Below are 21,696 nucleotides of genomic sequence, written 5' to 3' on the forward strand. Positions count from 1 at the left end.
AATAAATAAATAAATATTAGCAGGTTCTCATTAGTATTTCAATTTAGGGGGGGGGCGCGAAAAATAAACAGAAAATAATTGAGAACCACTGGATTTGGCTGTAAAGGCAATACGTTTCAGTAGGATGAACAGATGAAATACATCCGTATTTGCTTTTTTTCTGTGCAGACACAAGAATGTTCCAAGACAAAACGTATTGGGGGGAATCAACAAAGCCACCATGTTTCAGGTTAGTGATTAACATTCATGGTAGAGTGCTGCCATCTCAAATTCTCATAGCCAGTTCATAGTGTCCCGCCACTTGTACGTCTGTATCTGAAAGCCCCCTGGACCGATGGGAATAAGCCCTTCAGCCAAGCTGTGTGTCCGGACATGCTCTAATTCAAACTGATCTTTGTTCCCGTCCTGGGGCCTCATTTATAAAGCTTTGCGTGGGATTCACGTGGAAGCTGGCGTACGGAAGAAATGTAGGATGTACGTGCGAACAAAAATATTCGGATTTATAAAACAGTGCGCACTCACGTCCTACGCCTGTTTCCCTTTATAAATCACAATCAACTCTAAATGTGGCGCAGCCTTTGCGGGCTTCACGTACCGCCCATATTTACCCATACATAGTCATCGACACGCCCGAATTAATATCATTTACTGAGTGCATGAAGGCGGTAGTGGCAATCGCCGACAGAAAGGGAAATGGAAAAATAAACTCCACACGGTGTGGATCACTGCGGTCACCCCGAAGTACCCGTTGGAGAAGTGGCGAACAGGGAAAATATAGTTTGGTGGCAGTGTGAGCGTAAAGGCGATAGAGTGCAGCCTGTGGCGATCTCTGTGAACGCTGTGGCCGAAATAAAAAGAAGTGATCCGACATAAAAGTGGACGCAAACAAGTGCATATCCTCACTCACACAACAGTGTTTGTGCCACGAGCGGGGGGCACTGAGACCCCCCATGAGATACAGATTCGGAGAATTCATCCCGGGGCAGTGACGGGCGGCGGAGGGTTAATAATAAACTTCACAGTCCCTTTCAAAACACAATTGCGACGTGCTTAAACACAAAGAAAAACACATAGATAAAACGGACTAAAAGCCGTGAAAAAAATCACAGTAGCCTATGTGATGTACAGTAGGCTTATCATTAGTGTATGAAAAGGTGCACTCCTGTCTGCCTGACTGAGGCATCGAGAACAGCGTCAGTGTAAAAGTAATAGGCTGTATTCCACCTCAATATTATCAGAATTAATTCCACAACATGCAGATAGGTTATTCTTTAATAACTGCAGAGCACTCATAGCCTATGTCTCCGTTTGTAGGCTATTTAAGATCCTAATTCGTTTTGTTTTTGTTGGTATCACTCCATGGAAAAATCCGTGGAGGCATTTGTTCATTAGTTGTAAGAATGGCTTCATCCGTTTTGCAAAGGAACTCCCAATATATGATAGACCTACATGGCTTATAATAGGCCTATCTGGATACAGTTTACACAAACACATTCGTTCTCGCACTTCATACATGTGCCGACGGAGTCGCCGTTTCTCCTTTCTCCACTTTCTGTGCGTACGCATGGGTCAGAGTTTGCGTGGAGGACCGCACATCTCCCGTCAAGTATGGTTGCGTTCCGAATCGCATACTTTCTACTATATAGTATGTAGAAAAAAAGATTTAGGATGTCCCGATTCTTGTGGCCAGATTTAGGATGGTTAGAATACCCGGATGGTCTACTTCATGCGGCCAAGATTGTTAGTGTTGAAAAGTGCATCCTATTTGGGCGATTCTGACCCACAATCCAGTGCGCACGTGAAGTGACGTAACATCGACGAAGCCTATAGGTCCATGTTATGAAAACAAACGGGGATGCGACGGATATAAAAGCAAGAGGCAAGATCAAGGCGCAATGTTATGATGAAATAAGAGAGAAAAGTATGTCCCAATAGTATGTCTACTGCATCCTAACTAGATTCTTTTTATCGTCGAATGTAGTATGTAGAATAGAAAAAAGAAAGAGTATGCGATTCGGAACGCAACCTTTGTTTTTTATAAATCCCAATATTTGCTTAGAAATTGGCGTGCGCCCTCTTCTGGGCGTACGCAACGTTTATAAATGAGGCCCCTGGTCTCTGCTCTGTGACTGCTCTGTACCCAGATCCAGTCCATCCCACTGGGCTGACTCCATTAGTCAGAGCATAGTGAGCACTGCTACGGCTGCTGCAGTCTGCTATGCTTCAGTCTGCTATGACCTGAACAGTCCCCAAACTAAAGCCAAGGTCTGGTATCAAATGTGTGGAGGGAAAACACATGGATTGATTGGCAATGATAATTGAAATGAGTACAAATACAAAATCTTACCTTTGATCCTTTCACACCACTGCAGTCACATTTTCCACATGATGCCCCACAACCCTGAGGGAAAAGAAAAACATACAAATAAGCAATCCATCACTTGAATGACAAAACATTTAAAAAAAACATAGAGTTTGACAGGGGGGTAGAGATGGGGCGAAGCGAAAAAAATGAACATAATGCTTGCTAGCTGGAAAGCATAACAGACACCTGCTGAGGGTCAATTGATGTCATCCATCAGATGAGAACAGTTTTGCTACAACCTCTTCCTTATTTAATAGTAAGTAAGTGTCCAGGCATCTGCCAGATGGTTCATAGATATCCCCCTGACACTAAATCACCAAAGTGAATGATCAGCAGACAGACTTCTGCAATGTTGTGGACTCTTTAACAGAGGAACTTTGATAAATCAAAAGTAGTGCATTTTGATATTTTAACAGTCAAAAGATGAATCAAGAGTTCAACACCTCTTAGCACCAATCTGTTAATTCTGATTTTTTTTCAACACGTGGGCAGCAGAACATAGCTGTGATCACACACAATCACAATTAACATTGGTATGTTGAACTTGTTTGCAAATAGTTGCTTATTTAGGCTACACATTTTTATTTAACCTTTATTTTATACTTACAGCAGTTACGGAGCAACATTTACAACTACAAAATGCATTTCCTGCTGAAAATGCGTGTGAATGCTGAAAAAGCTTACGCTAAACTGGATAGCTGACTATGAAGATTTGAAAAACTTTATAAAGGTCATAGGCTGCACCAATACGCTTTAATGTTACAAATAAAATTTAAAAAGCTGAATATTTTGAAAAGTTTAAAAGGTAGAAAAAACCTGACCCTGATAGCTGAACATTTTGATATTTGAATGGTTAAAAAGTTATGAAGCTCCAAAAAACATACGGGGAAGAAGTGGAATAATAAGTATAAAGATTTGAAGAACAAAATTATTATAATTATTAGAAGTAGTGTCTTTCTTATCCATATGTGAGTCCAATAGTCCCTCTTTTTTTATTTCCTCGGGGAAATATAACCTTTCTCGCTGGTTAATATGCCACTATGTTCAGCAGCTAGTGTCTAACTTTGGCTAGCTGCCGTTTGGTGTCGGACAGGTAGCTTACAATTGGTTCCTATAGGTTATTACTTAAAACAGCTGTGAAACAAAACAGTGAAATTACCAGCCATTAAAACTAAAACGCTGAGCTACAAGAGCTAAAGGGAACTGCAGAGTTGGGGGTAATTTTCTCAGTTTGTCAGTAGAAGCAGCACTTTGTCATATGATCCATCCATTGTTAATATGAAAATGTAAACTATAGCAATGGTCATGAAGGGTCACTGAAGAGTTTTTTTTACAACTACATGCAGGCAGAGGGACATGAGTGCAGCTGTTCTCCCTCCCTCTCCTCCTGGCTTCCTCCTCTCTGGGCTCTCCAGAGGCTGGAGCCTGGGAACTGGCCTGCACTGGCTTGGCTCTCGCTGCCATTGCTCTTCTCCGCCTTTCTCCTTCCATCATCCACCATACAGCTGTTGCTATGCTCACGTGCAAGGCTTCCAGCCAAAAGCCTGTCAGAGCTTTGGACAGGGCTCTGGCCAGAGAATGCACAGCTACACTATGGCCTAACCCACAACTATTTCTTGCGGTTTTTCCTTCCTTTCTCTCTCTCACACACACACACACACACACACACACACACACACACACACACACACACACACACACACACACACACAACAAATAAATGGCTACATCACCATGGAGATCCATTCCTAACCATCTAAAGCTGACATCTCGTACATAAGTCATTCTTAATTTAAAATGTTCTTTAACTCAATATCCTGTCCAAGTCTTATACATATTCCCAGTCTTCCTTCATACACGCAATCTCCAACTTACATAACTGAAACAACATGTGTCTCTAAAACCATGGGTAATCATGGGAAACAGACCTGACTTTCAGGACCTTCAGACCAGACGGCCCCCGCCCTGTCCTAGTGCACTTGTTCTTCTCTATGGGCAGCATATAACACGTCATGTGTGGCCTACAGTGCGTCATTTCCCATTGCCTGATCTCTCAGACACCTCTAACTCACACCATCTCACCTCTCCACCTCTGGTTCCTATGTGTTTTTTACAGGTTTAATTTCTGTTATGCCACGGGAGAACTTCATGACCACCTGCTTCGGATCAGATTGGTGTCAAAAGACAAACAGAGGGAATGAATGAAAGACATGTGTGTTTTAATATGGAAAACCTGCAGTCTGCAGCAATAGGAAATCCTGGATTAACATGATTTTTTTGATAATCTAACAAGGGATTTAAGGCACTCTAATGCAATGAGGGAACAAACTTGGATACTGTCAGCGCCATTAAAGTAAATCACAGCTGCTTATGGTTGAATATTGCCAAAGTAGTCTCTCGTTCACCTGTTGCTCTCTGTCTCCAATTTGATTTAATTGTCTGTAGCTGAGCAGATATTCCCGCATGTCAGTGGGCAGCGAACCCAAGCCTCAAACCGACATGCACAATCATGAGTACGCTATGTGTGCTTGTCTATGATGAAACGCCACTAACTTGTGATGTCTACAGCTGGTTCTCCAAACACAGCGCCCTAATCTGCTGATACATCAAAGTAGTCTTTCTTTGATTGCTCCCGTTTGTTTTCCTTCCACATCCGTTACGCACATCAATGAACCCAAACATCACATGGAAGAGATGGCACAAAGACATAACTGACATCTGCACAAAAGGAGCGTCTTGCTAATGAGTCTTTCGCAGCCATAGAGTGGGTCACTGTCTGATTTGGTATCTGGGCTTTGCAGGAGAAGGGGATCTTAAGAGGATCTTATCATACAGATGACGATGAGGGCTCCGATTATCCAGCTATACCACTAGTCAGGGACCATTTCTAACATAAATACCATTTCTATAGGCCTACATCATGGAGGGGCCTTACCATGTTCACAAACAAGTCAGTGGTGGAAGAAAACAAGTAAACTTGCTCAATATAAGGGTACTTTTGACTTACACTTTGTAACGTTGGTATAGTGAAGTCCTACCATTGAATGCTACTTCTACATCACTAACTTTCAGAGAGATATTTTCCAGTTTTTACTAAACAACCAGCATCGGACAGTAGATATACACTGATCCAAATGTTGAATCCATATGTGGATTAACGGATCGAGCAGATGTGACTTGCCAGCATCGAAATTGGTTTCAGAACGGTAATCCGAAACAGTTTCATTATCAGAATTTGTATCAGGAGAGAAATAGTTGGAATATATACAGTATGATGCATTGTTTTAAACTATGTAACAGTAAATATAATAGCTAATTCACTTCTCCCTGACTCCAACACCAAAATGTTAGTCGGACCTACAAGTAAAAAAGGAAAAGTATTATTTCAAATGCTGAATCTTTACTGGAGTATTTTTACATTGCAGAACTGTTCAAGCAGGATAGTCTGCTTGCGCGTCAGATTGTGAAAAATGAATATAATGGTGCTCTGCCCAAACAACATGATCTTCCGCAGAGCAAACAGACTCTGAAGTGACGAGTGCTTACGTACACACACAGATCCAGTAAACCCCTCGGCAGACTGCCTCACGTGTCTCTGGGCAAGTGTTTATGTCATTCCTAAGTCTGGATGTGTCCAAACTGTGAAAAATCAATATGACGTATGCTGGCAGAGTGTTGACGTTAACTGGGTGCTTCGCAAAGCGGTGCCTTCTCCTAATTGTGCGTATGACTTAATGTGTTTGTGATTGTTTACTCAGGCTGGAGCTGGCAGGGACACACAGGCCCGAAAGTTTACTTTGACAGAATCTGATACAGAAGCATAAAATGCCAACAGAAAAGGAAGACGTGACTGCCCGGATATGTGGCACTACACACAGAGGCAGGTTCAAAGCTCGACATAACTCATTGCATCTCAGTGCTTGGTGTTATGTGTCAGAGGTGCTGGAGGTTACATCAGACTCGCCCCAGGTGGCCTGATGCTTCAACAACACATGCTCGATATATCTGACATCATTAGATACATAAGTCCGGTGCTCTGAACTGCCCAGGAGAGAGGAGATGATGAGCAATGCAGATAGAGCTTGTCCAACTGTCATGGAATTGTAGATATTATAATTTCCACTTTTCTGAGCCCTTTAAGGACATTTCACAATTACAAAATGTAAATGTAGTTGTTTTTCAGTTTTTTTATTTTATCAAACAATCATCCATAGGCAGAGACAGGATTATTTGCTAGTCTGTAGTTGTAGCTTTTCCCCCATCACTTAAGGTTGAAACATTAATTGTATCTGTGGGGCCTTCCAGGGGGGGACATTTCCTAACTTTTCTGCGATCAATCAATACACTACCATGCCTTTACCCCACAGAATCAAACTGCATTCCTGACCTCACTGTTTGCATGAAACATCCTGCTAGAGACTTGGGGCTTCTTCACAAAATGTTGTACATGATTAACAATGGATGGAAAGGCCACTGGGTTTTACCAAACCTACAAATATGGCTGCTTTCTTTGCTGCTGCCCTTAGGGTACAGTTAGTATTTGTCCTTCAGCTTAGTCTGGCTGTGTGACTCACTGCATCGGTTCATTTTGCCAAAGGGGGCAAATCTCCTTCTCCTGTATTGCAGCAAAACTCCAAACATGGCAAATGTTCCCTTAAATACTCAACCTTGTCATCATATAATACTGTCCTAAATTCTCACCTGCATACATTTAGCACGCAGCTTTCATGAACATGGTATTGCAGCAGTACCGATTTTAACCACAAGGAGGCAGAGTCGTCCCCGTTACTGCAGTGCTCCAACTTGACTGTGCATTTTCAACATCTGTATGTGTTTCACTGTCTTTCCTACCATGTTGAGGGAAACAGAAGATCACACAAACATCTGGTCAATGTCATCTACAGACCTGTCTTGAAACGACATCACATTCCCAGCATATTCCTGCCATAACCTCCCACTACTGCTGTGGTATCTCACGAACCCCAGGGGTGTCATGAAGGGGCCAAGAAATTAACTGTTGGAGAATTTTGTCATTTCACTATGCCTCTCGCCTGCTTATTATTCAGCACACACAAAAACAGATCAATTCCTGATATTCAGGCAACTAAAATAGTGTCTTTCAGAGAAGACTTGTGAGATGACAGTATACAGGTCCTTCTCATATAATTAGCATATTGTGATAAAGTTCAATATTTTCTGTAATGTACTGATAAACATTAGATTTTCATATATTTTAGATTCATTACACACAACTGAAGTAGTTCAAGCCTTTTATTGTTTTAAATATTGATGATTTTGGCAAAAAATTAAAGAAAAACCAAAAATCCCTATCTCAAAAAATTAGCATATTTCATCCGAACAATAAAAGAAATAATTTTTTAATACAAAAAAGTCAACCTTCAAATAATTATGTTCAGTTATGCACTCAATACTTGGTCGGGAATCCTTTCGCAGAAATGACTGCTTCAATGCGGCGTGGCATGGAGGCAATCAGCCTGTGGCACTGCTGAGGTGGTATGGAGGCCCAGGATGCTTCGATAGCGGCATTAAGCTCATCCACAGTGTTGGGTCTGGTGTCTCTCAACTTCCTCTTCACAATATCCCACAGATTCTCTATGGGGTTCAGGTTAGGAGAGTTGGCAGGCCAATTGAGCACAGTAATACCATGGTCAGTAAACCATTTACCAGTGGTTTTGGCACTGTGAGCAGGTGCCAGGTCTTGTTGACAAATTAAATCTTCATCTCCATAAAGCTTTTCAGCAGATGGAAGCATGAAGTGCTCCAAAATATCCTGATAGCTAGCTGCTTTGACCCTGCCTTTGATAAAACACAGTGGACCAACACCAGCAGCTGACATGGCACCCCAGACCATCACTGACTGTGGGTACTTGACACTGGACTTCAGGCATTTTGGCATTTCCTTCTCCCCAGTCTTCCTCCAGACTCTGGCACCTTGATTTCCGAATGACATGCAAAATTTGCTTTCATCCGAAAAAAGTACTTTGGACCACTGAGCAACAGTCCAGTGCTGCTTCTCTGTAGCCCAGGTCAGGCGCTTCTGCCGCTGTTTCTGGTTCAAAAGTGGCTTGACCTAGCCCATTTCCTGCACACGCCTGTGCACGGTGGCTCTGGATGTTTCTACTCCAGACTCAGTCCACTGCTTCCACAGGTCCCCCAAGGTCTGGAATCGGCCCTTCTCCACAATCCTCCTCAGGGTCCGGTCACCTCTTCTGGTTGTGCAGCGTTTTCTGCCACACTTTTTCCTTCCCACAGACTTCCCACTGAGGTGCCTTGATACAGCACTCTGGGAACAGCCTATTCGCTCAGAAATGTATTTCTGTGTCTTACCCTCTTGCTTGAGGGTGTCAATGATGGCCTTCTGGACAGCAGTCAGGTCGGCAGTCTTACCCATGATTGCGGTTTTGAGTAATGAACCAGGCTGGGAGTTTTTAAAAGCCTCAGGAATCTTTTGCAGGTGTTTAGAGTTAATTAGTTGTTTCAGATGATTAGGTTAAGAGCTTGTTTAGAGTACCTTTTCATGATATGCTAATTTTTTGAGATAGGAATTTGGGGTTTTCATGAGCTGTATGCCAAAATCATCAGTATTAAAACAACAAAAGACCTGAAATATTTCAGTTGGTGTGCAATGAATCTAAAATATATGAAAGTTCAATTATTATCATTACATTATGGAAAATAATCAACTTTATCACAATATGCTAATTATATGAGAAGGACCTGTATATGTATTAGCCTACTGTATTGGTTGGATTAAGTTAAAAAAAAGACAGAGTAACAAAAAGTACGCCAGCAGCAACTTCATTCACATTACTAATGTAAAGATATGAAGCTCAGCTGGCATCCTTAGCCAGAGTCATGCACAAAAGGTTCTGGCCGCTCTTATCAGGAAACAAGTGCTGCGGAAGACTGTTGTTTCAGTTGTTTTCAGAAACCGAAACAAAAGTTTTCCTGCAGGGCCACTAATGTGAAAATCTATGCAGCAAGGGAAAATGATTTGACTGGAGAAGTCCCCCACAGTTTATCTCCTCGGCTGCGAGAGGAGCCTTCCTTCCACACTGATATGGATTTCACTGAGAGGGAAACCAGATAACTATGCTAACTCACATGTACATTTTCACTTAGTATTCTTCAGTGTTGTGGAGCTTACATTCTCTTTGCACACATCAATGCATCGTATATCGTAGTTTTAAGCTATGCAACACATAGGCCTTTCAATAAATTAAAGTTCAAATGATCCTACATATGTATTATGGCTTTTTGCATGGTCACATTTGTTTAGCTTGTTATCATTTCTTAAAATAAAATTGATGTACATTTTGAGATGTACCATTTAGAGATGTCTATTCAATGTATTGCCTGCCCGCCATACTTTTCAGTCCCACCAGCTGTTGGGTGGGGTTATGCTCTTACAGAGCTAGATCATCTATAGTTTATAGTTGTCTTTAACATCCACACTCAGAGAATGATTGAAACGCTGACTGTCATAGAGACGGGATATTGTTAAAATATGGGCACACATTTTCTGTCTGTCTCTCCTGGAAGGGATTTAAAGTGCTGCACTCAGTTCACTTGAGAAAGAAGTTCTGACATTGGTTCCTTTCTCACCTCACACAGCTGGCCAGTCACGGTGTGAAGTTGTTGTGGATGTCGGCTATTTCGTTTCGGAAAGTTACATATATGGTCCGACACACCCCCCTCTGATCCAACGTCAGATGGGTGTGGTGGCCGATCACCAGTCTACCCCATGTGAGGAGAAATACACAAGTTAGCCATAATGTTGCATCAGTTGCAGTTTTGTTTTTGTAGTGTGTTCTACATTTTGGGCGTTCGGCTGTTTGGGTTGATTTCCTCTTGGCTGATCTAATTACCCTTAATGACATCCCATGGCATTTGGGCTTCATTTCCCACAAGTAAATATTGTGCAACCTTGTTTAATTGAATGTTTCCATGAACTTTCATATAAACAAATATAGGTTCCCAAACAACAGTGGCACATTTTTTTTTATCAGTTTGTTAAAGGGAGTTTCACAAGCCCCTGTGTAACTTGACCACAATGCCTTGGTTGGTTTAAGATGTTTAACCTGCGTAGGCCACCACGTGAAGGCATGCTCATACACTTAAACCACGGATCATGTCTTCCATATGGAGACTATCAGGATAGTTTTACTCCATATATGTCAGAAGTATCTCGCTTGGCAAAACGGTTCATTACGCAACACTAAATGGGAGAGTTATGGAGCACAATGCGAAACAAGGAATACAAGGCATTCATTGTCATAATTGTAGCAGCAAGAAGAAACTTTCACATAAATAAACTACATATTTGTACTCATGCTACTACTCAGCTGATTGTGATGTCATAAAAACTATGACGTTAGTGGCATGGCACTGTCGACTCATTCCAGCTTTTTTGTGGTTTTGTGGTTTCTCTTCACGGTCACAGGTCATACGAACCACAACTATGCTGTTTCCACAACCGTCCACAACTACACACACTTTAAAAGCAGAAAAATAAAAGCTAAAATAATAAAAGTTAATTCGACGGGAATAGATACTTTTTTTCAGCCTGCACTGGGCTGAACTGTGCTGCTCTGACATTCCTGGCCTTCTCTGGTATTGAGAGGCTGGGATGAGAGAATAGAAATGTAGGAGGGGAATTTTTCTGTCTGACTGCCATACTTGGTAGAGGAGGCTCCTTGTGCAACTTGTTCTGTAAACAGCGTCAAAGTGTGTGTCCGTGTGAGGGTGAGATGCATGTGCACAAACTGAAATGGTGAAATAAAAATTTAAAATGTAATGCCAAAGTATCGATCAAGTTAAACCAAACCATTTTTCATTTTAACTGCTCCTGTGAGCTTAATTATTATCGTATCTTCATTGATAATATGTGTAAGTATCACTCAACATTAGGAGAAATCAGCCTTACCGGTAAATCAAACCGAACAACTATAGTGGCTTAATTTAATAAGAATAGTTTGTGAACTGCACATTCCTATGAAATAAAAAAAATAGATGTGAGACAGAGCTTTGTAATCTCAATGATAAGCAAATTTGATCTTATTTGTAAAAGGTGCAAAAAATAACATGTTTCCAGGCTTGGTGTTAACCTAGCAGGTTTCTGACGGTAGCTCCAGATTTATTATACAAACATGATACTGTCCTGATCTTCTAATCCAATAGCCTCAGCAAGAAATTGCTTTTCCCAAAACTATTCCCACTTGACTGCTCGACATGTCTAAAAGAGATAAGGTCTTATCTAATTTAACATAAGGCTACAGACAAAATTGACACAATGGTTTCACGTCAATACTTCAGACAACCCCAAGGCCAAGTGTAGAGTCCTATACCCTCAAGACCTATTCTATATACGTTCTGCAATAAAACAGGGTAATGCTTTCTGTTTCCTTTATTTAAGAAGTCCTGTCGCACATATTTGCTGAGACCAACTTGATGTAAAACATGTCCTGCTCTGGCTGCCGGCACCAGGTTTTCATCTACAGCAGAGAAACTATTCAGGGCTTCTTTAACCAGAAGCAGATGCTTCTGCTGAGAGCTGCTCTCCCAAACGTTAATGTGCCTTAATTATGTCTGCATATAAGTGTGTGTATGAAGGTAAACAATAAAATTAATACCATAAAACTTGGCAAGCTTTGTGAGATCCAATATTTATCCCATGGGAAAAGCTAAGATAGCAGGAAAATATATTAAATGACTCAGCAAATGTTTACCCAAATGACACAAATAGGAGGATACATATGCACACAAACACACACACACACAAACACACACACACGCACACGCACAAACACACACAAAAGTTAATGGAAAGGTTAACAAACACAGTCGGCCTTTTGCCTATGTGAGACCAGGTGAATGATGCCTTTCATCAAATTTGGGGCCATGAGAACCACAAGTAAGTGGTGGGGTGTCAAAAAAAACCTGCATCAGCCACTTATCAACGTCATGCAGGTCTACGCTTAACACCGGGATCTTACACAAACAGAGCCTCAACATGAGCACAAGTCTAATACAATCCAGTGAAGCCAAACATGGCCAACTGTGGCCAAAACAAGAGCAAAGAAAGCTCATCCTCTGGGGGTGCAGAAGTCTCATGCAACATGAAACATGAACACTGCACAGTCCTCTTCAGCAAACAGCACCAGTCATGTCAACAGTCCATGATGTCCAAAAATATTTTCACATGCAAAATTAACTCCACAAATGGGAAAATTGTTTCAGACAATTTCTCAGGCCTTGCTGGTCAGCTGTGTGTGTTGTGCATGCTGGTATGTGCTGGTATGTGGTAAAACTCCAGCTGTTGGAAGGAACTCCAAAAACGGTTCTCTGTTGATCCCTCACTGTAATGTGGGTTGAGAAAATTACAGGTGCAGAAATTGTGATAGTGTTGTGAAGATCAGACCTAAGCCAAAAAGTCTATAGTAAAATGAAGCAATATCATTGTGGTTTATAACAATGCTGCTCTTCTTGTCTTGACCAACACTGAACACAACTGGTCAGCTACAATTAGGCAAATGCTGCAGCACGTTGACACTTCATACAGATCCGATACATTATTCCTGCCTTGGATTACAAAGGCTCCTGCCCTCTTAAACAGCTTGCCCCTCCCCATCTTGACTAGTCACATGACCATCAAAGGCTCATCCTGTTGACCTTTAACCTCTGCCCTGACAATTAGAGTGGATTCAGACATTCAAACAGAGCTTTCAATGTAAAGGTCCTCTTGATTAATCAGCTCGTCCTCAGTGTCTGACTTCAAGTGTGTGTGTGTGTGTGTGTGTGTGTGTGTGTGTGTGTGTGTGTGTGTGTGTGTGTGTGTGTGTGTGTGTGTGAACGAAATTTTACCTTGTTAACAAATTAAGCAAGACTCCAGTCCAACTAATCGTTTGGCCCTAGAGGCGACTTTCTGGCTCTAGCTACTGCACAAACAGCTGATTGCAGCCTTCCCCTAAGCCGGCTCTTTATGGACTATAAATGAGCCTTTTTGTCTGTCAAAACAACACTCACGTAAAGTGTATGTTGTTACCATGTTGTTCCAGCCAGTGGGAGAGAATGGACTTTTGGCTTTGGGCACAGGGCTCTGTTGATGTGCCCACAAATCACTTGTCTGAGAGAATATTGTTCCACACAAAAAACACATTATTTTCCAGTCTCACAAGAACGGGATCGGCACCAACACACACAAACATCAAATCGAAATATCCTTACACCTGCTGCTTATTTTTCGAGCTTTGCTTGTTCGCAGCTACATTGTTTTGGATGCCTGTGCCCTCACAATACAATCTAGAACCAATCTGGTATTGAAGCAGTGAGAGGGAGAACATGGTGGAGGGATGGTAGAAACAGAGGATGGGGGGTGGCTGGGAGGCAACAATTACTCTCAGACGTTTGTTTTCTCTGAGAAAGAGCCAGTTCAGTCTGTGTGAGCCACTAAGAGCCCCGACTTCTTCAGCTCTGCCTGTGGCTCCTCTGTGAATGTGCACCACTGTGCCACAGGATGCAGGGTTTAGGAAGCCATTCTTTCTCCAAGGGGGAAGGCCTCTTCCTTGCCTTTTATGCTCACAAAGACAAGAAGGGGTTGGGTCAGCCTCGAGTCTCTCTCAAGAGTGCTCTGGTATCTGGGACTAGCGTCAGCTCGTGGTGACAAGGATTGACCTCAGTGACTTTTACCAGCCTCATACACCCAACACGGAACATTCTCAAAAAATGTTTTACACTTGTCTTTTCTCTCATTGTTTCATACTCTTACATTAAAAAGCAGAGAAGAAAATAATTTTAAACCTTTTCTCTTTGAATTTAACAATAGTCTACAGCCATGGTAGCAGATCTGTGAAGCTGTGCTCATGGACAGTGATGAATGGAGATACTTGCTTATGCAGGCATGCAAACTCACTCACAACGACATTGCTAATACGGTGATGTTCAGAAGGTATAATGTTTATATTGTTTCACAATGTTAGTTGAGTTTGTTGTTTCTAAATTAGCACTAAAAACAAAGTACAGCTGACGCTGATAGCTTAACTTTATTAGTGGTGCAGGTATTTTCATCACAACTAGACCCCAAAATCATAGTGTAAATGTGCGGAACAGTATCCCCAGGATCATTAGGATTCATCTTCTATGGACTATGAATGTTATACTAGTTGGTGCCAATCTATCAAGTATATGTTGACATTTCAAAGGACATCATACTTTATAATACCCCCCCCCCCCCCCCTCCCAAAAAAAAGCCATGCTGCTAACATGGTTAAAAACTGAAATAGAGAACCAAGCCTTTTGCTCTCTCTCAAAGCACACACACACACACACACACACACACACACACACACACACACACACACACACACACACACACACACACACACACACACACGTTACATGCAAGCATCTGGCATTTGATTTAGTAATTTATACAAAGAAGCATTTCCATCACTGTTATACAGGGTGCCACAATACTTCCATCAGGGAGCGCACATAAAATAGGAAGTGTGTGTTTGTGTGCGTGTGCATGAAAGCTCCATTTAATATCCTTTTCAACAAGGCTTTTCCTTTTGTGTGTGCTGCACACATGTTGATGTTACTGGTTCCCAATGAGAAAATTATCCCCTTGTAAAATTAGCAGTGACATCAGCAACACAGCGGTTTTTATATGATAAATAATTGAGGCAGCACTGCAGGCGTAAGAACAAGTGTGAGAACGGGAGGAAATTCCAACGGACAGAGAGAAAGACGGCATTCATCCTTGAACTTCCCTTCCTAGTCTGCAACAAACTAACGGATAATGGAGCTCTTTAGGCCCATTATCATACCATACACTTCAGATGATAACTATCATAGTCAGAGCTGTTCTCTATTGTTCCCATTTCCATACCAAGCCTTATCTCCTACATCCCCATTACGTCACCGCTGTGTGAACATATGGAGACTTTAAGATTTTACCGCCCTTAGGCCTTAGAGATCCTTACAGATCTGCTCTCATTTCAGTTAAAACATGTCTAAATCTGCTCCTATAGTATTCATTGGAAGATTATAATATATCCTCTTCTCATGATGTGTACCACGGCACGTGGTCAGCTTAGTTTATTTCCTTCTGGAAGTTATCAGATGAAGCCTTTTCCTTTCTATAATAATTTGGTAGAAAAACAGCTACATGAATGAACAATTGTCTTTGTCCAGCGAGTCGACAGAGCACAAGCAGCAGAGGCAAGATAAAGAAGCAACAGAGGAGGAGATGGATAAAGCATCTGTTCTTCCAGGAAGCTCTTAGTATGGATACACAGGCAGTCTCAGGTCCTCAGGATTTACAGTTGGATCTGACTCGTGATCTGCTATTTCTATCAGTCCTCCTCTGTAAATGTATATGGTGCTACAACAGCCCAGCACTACCATGACTGGTGACTAAGAATAGAGAGTAATTTCAGCTCAGGTAAGATAAGTGTGCAGGAATATGAAGTCTTCATCCACAGGCATAGACAGGAAAAGAAAAAAAAAAGCTTATACCATATCCTGTTCAGCAACCATGATAAGAAGTGTCTCCATTCATCAAATTCTCAGACTTGTTAAAAGGCCCCACACACCAGATTTGCCACATTCTTGCATTACTCAGTTAACTTTTAATGGGACAAATATGAAGCATGTGCCTGTGTCATCTGTAGTATCATGTGGTCTTACTGTAAGAGTCTATTTCCAGCACTGTCAACATCCAGTTTCCCCAGATTCATCCTGGCTCAAACTGCCATCACTAACCGCATCAGTAACAGACTTAGCATACAAAAACTAACCGTGGCCTTATTTCCCAATCTTATGTAAGTAATGTGAGCATGCTTCGGATTTGCAAACTCAAAATCTATTACATTTTATGTTTTTTAAGTTATTTTAAATTTAAGTATTTAAAAAATGTGTCCTGTTTGGGCATATACTTCTTGGAATTATTTCACTAAATCATTCAACACATGTGAGCTGAAACTTTTCTTTTTAGCCTCACAACAAAAATGCTGAAGCTTGAGCATCAAACCAGTGTTACATTCAACTGTATTTAGAAAAACAGACTGTAAGATCAGTGCAGGGTCACAAAGTGCTGCATAGAATATCAGCTATTCATTTCAGCCACCACACATTTCATCTTTATCCTGAAGGAATTTTATAAAAAGAAATTGGTCCTTTTTTTTACAGATCTTGTGCCGTGTATAAACATATGAAAAGAAATATAGAAAACAAAAACCTCAAAGGTTTGGTTTTGGACATTTCTTCTTCTGCTTTAATGAACAAATATATCATGTAGATATGTCTGTCATGTTGACAGAGGGAAAAGCCACTAAGTCTTTGATGTTTATCTGAGAAGATCCATCTCTACATGTGTATTTATTGAGTAGAACAAGAGGGGCCCTTTAATGACAAAAATAGAAGTAGTGCAGGCCATTTCCTGTACAATGTCCTAAACTTTACAGGCAACAATACACTTTCAATGTTGCTTTAGAGCAGATCTGTTGGTTTTGGAACTTCCAGAGATCTTTCACTGAGGCTTAGGTCTGGTCAAAACAGCAACATTTGCAGGAAAAGCAAGAAGAAAATATGTTCTTGTTTTAAACAGCATGAACAACCAATCATTGATGAGAAGTGGGCTGAGAGGGGGCTGAGCTTCATTCAACTTTACTTTACGTTGACAGATAATCAAGCAGGTACACTGGATTATTCATATCAGAAACTAATGTGTGAACAACACAGATCCTGCTTATTAAATCCTAAAACTTCCATATAGCCCACAGACACACCCAGACCCTGAACGGCACTGTCCTGAACCGTAACACAAACACACAGTCACCACTGACCAAAGTGTTGTGTGGGAGGGCAAGCATTTGTGTTCTACGGAAAGTTGCTCTAAACACTATACTTTAATCTTGCACCTGTCCCTTAAAATTGGCTACAAAGATGGAAGCTTTTCAGGGCAAAAACTGACAGAGGGAACAGCTGAAGAAGGGGACGGCCAATTACTTCTCTCTGGACGTCATATAGACGAACAATACAACAAATCCTGAGAGTCATTAATCTAATTGTGCCCACCATCACTGTCTCTATTATCCTCCATCATTTGGACAATTTGGCCAGTCAGAGAGTGTGACTAAAACGATTTGCTTCGGGGCATCATCTCTGGCTCCGACCTACATTCCTCCTCTTCTGGGGCTCATAACCCCTTCACCTCCTTCTCTCCATCCTCAACAGCCCTCCGCCTCCATCCCTTCATCACTCTCCACCGCCCACCACCCTGTCAGACACATATATCAATTACACAATGTCTGTCCAAACCATAAATTACATTTATGACTCACCAATTTCACAGTGGGAAGACTGACTTGAACTTTCCCCATAACAATACACTTTGGCTGGAAGTATCCAATCTCAAGCTTGTTCAGAGACATAATAGCGTGGGACAAATGAGGTGGTTAATGTGCAAGAAGTATAATGCAGCTGTGACAAAGTTTAATGGAATGCCTTCTCTGTGATGCTTGGACCACAGGGAATTAAAAGGGGGGCTTTACCACATGCTTAACCACCATGTAATCCTCTCCTCACTTGGCACAGACAGGGAACACAGAAGGAAACACACACACACACACACACACACACACACACACACACACACACACACACACACACAGGGGGGAAAGTGGGGCATACCTGCCACACTTGAGTATCAGTGTCAGGCAAGAATTACCACTGTCACCCAGACACGCCTGTCAAAATAAAGAGACACAACACAATCACAACTCTTCCCAAATGAAGGCATTTTTACTACGCTGGGGGGGACAGGGGTCAAGCAGGTTGTGCCTTCCCATGGCACATTGCTTGGTTGGTGGCCAGTCACAAGTGACACAGTCAGCTGTTGTCACGGTAGGGGGTGGTGGGGACGAGGTCGGTCTTCTGCAGGAACAGGCCTATAGACCAAACTCCATGCAACCTTGTCAGCACTTTGGGCAGCAGGTAGGAAGATCAAATCTTGATAGTGATGATCAGCTGTCAACAGACAATGTAGTGACATTCCCCAGCTGACTATATGGGGATTAGCAGCACTCAGCGCTTGCTTCCTACATATTTAAATTGAGTTCTTCCTCCCGTGGGGTTTGCCCTGTCCTCAGACATTGTAGCCAAGCCTTGAGTATAGGAACTTGGCAGAAAGGAGAAGCTTGTCTTTCCCACCAGCTACCGCCTTTCCCAATCCCTCCGTCCAACATCCCACACACAAAGTCTCACTCCAGGAATCTGATAATCAGCCTTTCCACCTCCTCCTCCTCCTCCTCCTCCTCTTCTTCCTCCTCCTCCTCACTAATGACTCACTCTGACCAGATTAAATGACCGATGAGGGAGGGAAACTCTATTCCATTGATATTGTTTAAACAGCAGGGAGATTCACTTAGGATTTGGTGATGCGAACAAGACATTTGGAGTAAAGTTCTTAATAGAGGCAATCTTGCGTTACATTGCCTTGATGAAGTCAGTCTGACCTCAAGGCTATCACATTTGTGTGTGCTTGCATGCATTTGTGGACGACAGCAAGTTGTTTATACTGCACATACACTCCTAGCCACAGTATAGCCCCAGTGATTGTGAAGGAACCCAAACAGGAGGCTTTGATACTCAGTCAGGAAGACAAAGAAGAGATTAAGAACGTTTGAATCTTAGACCTTGGCCAAACACACAGAGTTAATTCTTTATGAAGCTGCAGGTCTCAGGAGAAGTTCAATTGAGAAATAAACCTGGCTGCATTTCCGCCTCGAATCTGTAACATTGTGGATATGAATGGTGAGGAAAGCCCCTTTCTGTTCACCATGCAGCTTGGATATACGAAAGCCCCTGACAAGATCAAACACTAAATCTGCTAATCTCCCAATAGCAAATACAGAAAAGTGTAATTTCTCTCATCCCATTGTTGTCATCTGATCCAAACAAGATGTTCAGCCAGATATCCACCTCCTCACCTAACCTCACATCTGATGCCCTGTGTCAGCCTTGTGTTTGTGCTCCCATGAGGTGGATTAAAGTTGCCTCTGCTGCTTTTGTAGAACCCGATATGTTGGCTCCCAACATCACATCCTTCTATCCTACGCTACGCAGCTGAATGGAAGTTGTTGTAATGTGTTGTTTTTACGATAGAACATCTGGGGAAAGGGACATCAAATCTATTCTGCTTAGTTTGCTGCCAGTACAAATGTGGAAATGGATGGATGTATAAAACCCAGGAGTAGGCTTTGCTGAGGAGAAGCCTTTTTATGACACTTAAAAGATGACATATTTCAGCTTCAGCTCATCACAGCTGAAAATATATTCCTATACACAGCGGATGATGGAGAAATGCCCGGTGAGGCTTTAATTTTCTCCAAAACAGCACACAACACACCATTGTGCAATAACACTAACTGATTGACAGCCTGTTCTTGCTCGTCTTTACACTTGATGAAGTTCCCCCCCCCCACCCCCCGCCTGGATTTTTGTGAGATATGTTTTCCGCTGCAAACCCTACGCTTATAAATGAGGCACCACATGTGTTTGAGCAGAAGGTGACCACTTCAGTCATGTATATTTCAACAAACAGCCCAATGAGGAAGGATTTCAGTCTCAACATAGTTGAATATACAGAGCAACTAGCCTCTAAACGGTTGCTGTTCTCAGGGGAGGCATGAAGCAGCAGCTTTTCTCCTCCAAGGCCGTTTTCCATTTAACTCATTCATGAATTTTCTACTTTGGAAGCGAAAATTGGATCTGGTAAAGACATATACAAATGGCCAATTCCTTCTTCTTATGCAACGTTACTTTGTCAAACATTTGCCCTGATGAACGTTTCACCAATTACCAAAAACCTGGATTGACGCACAGTAAAACCTAGCCTCATGTAAACTTGCATAAAACATATTGTTCCACACTGTAAGGTAATAAATGTTACATTTTATTAAGTGATAGGACTTCCTTTTACTTGTGGATAGGTTTAATATGGTTGGAAGCATAGCTGGTATCTTTAATGTATTGCCTTAATCTTACTTTAAAGTAGAATAAAAAAAAAGTTCCTTAGATTCCATAAATGTAGATATCTAGGTGTCATGTCAAGCATTAAACAAACCATTTACAGGCTTCTTCAGTTTTACCCACAAGAATATCAAGTAAAGCTTACCCTGATGACTCTCAATAATTAAAATCAATTAGTGTGTTGTGAAACTGTGCCATTTTGTATAGTACTGTAGAGGCCTAAAGCACCATCAGCAACAGCAGGCTAACAGGAAGACAGGAAAGCTTGGTGACAGGAAAATCACAGTTATATCTCTTTTGGCTGTCTGTGGGAGAACACAGCAGATCTCTATTCAAAAGAGACACATTCATGAAAAGTGTATTGGGTTATTCAAAGATACCAGTGATGAACTGAATATACATCTCCATACCTCTCTCACACACACACACACACACACACACACACACACACATACACACACACACACACACACACACAGCTACTGCAGGCCCTCTGCCCCACCCTCCCCCTCCTTCCCTCCCTTCCTCTCTTTTTCTCCTCTCCAGCAGAGTGGAGGAGGCTGCACTGGGAGAAGTTTCATTTCTCTAAGAGATCGCAATATAGCTCAAACAAACATATATAGGCAAGAAGTATATGACAAGAACCAACACAACCGAGCTATACAAAATACAAAATCTGGAATAAATAACAGTGTGTTCCAGTGGCACTGAAACATGTAGCCTAAAGTATGTTTTACTTATTATGGATGTACACAGTGATTTGATTAAACAGACTAATTCGTCCCAGATACACAGCTGGTTGCACACATAGTTTAGAATACATGTGTGTTGACTGTGTTTGTCTTGGTTAATCCCCGAGAGAAATCCTAAATCATCCTTAACGGCACTTTTCCAAAGTTACGCAAATGAACTAATTCTGATTAAATAACCTTATTCTTAACCACACATATATACATTTAAACTCCCCACAATGTTGTAAAATGCTTAATCTACTTACCTCAGCCACTGTCAGGTCTAGACTATAGAAGAAAGCCGCCAGCAGTAAAAAGGTGCTGGACGGTAACAGCATCGTGGCTGTGCGCATTGGAAACTCAGCGCGCAACAGTGCAAAGTGCCCGCAAACCACCACCTGTTGCCCGCTTTTGTCGTTCTGTCTTCGGGTAATTCACAGCTTTATCGGCAGAGCACCGGCAGCACGTTTGGCTGCATCTTTGTCCGAAACGATATGAGGTTCTGATCAATGCAACTTGGTCTTGTTTGTGGTGCACCACACCCCC

General features: G+C 41.9%; 1 protein-coding gene across 1 annotated transcript in view; it reads right to left on the minus strand.

Annotated features, from left to right (window-relative positions):
* Positions 1-21,627, minus strand: part of col4a1 (collagen, type IV, alpha 1) — a 47,596-nt gene extending 25,969 nt beyond the window's left edge. The window contains exons 1-2 of the mRNA XM_080037546.1: positions 21,417-21,627; positions 2,348-2,401 (exon numbers count right to left, since the gene is read on the minus strand). Of these exons, the coding sequence (XP_079893672.1) occupies positions 2,348-2,401; positions 21,417-21,503 (141 nt within the window). The 5' untranslated portion in view covers positions 21,504-21,627. The remainder of the gene's footprint in view (positions 1-2,347; positions 2,402-21,416) is intronic.
* Positions 21,628-21,696: the final 69 nt, after the last annotated feature.

This window comes from Ammodytes marinus (genome assembly GCF_949987685.1).
Source record: "Ammodytes marinus genome assembly, chromosome: 12".
In the NCBI taxonomy this organism is placed as follows: domain Eukaryota; kingdom Metazoa; phylum Chordata; class Actinopteri; order Uranoscopiformes; family Ammodytidae; genus Ammodytes; species Ammodytes marinus.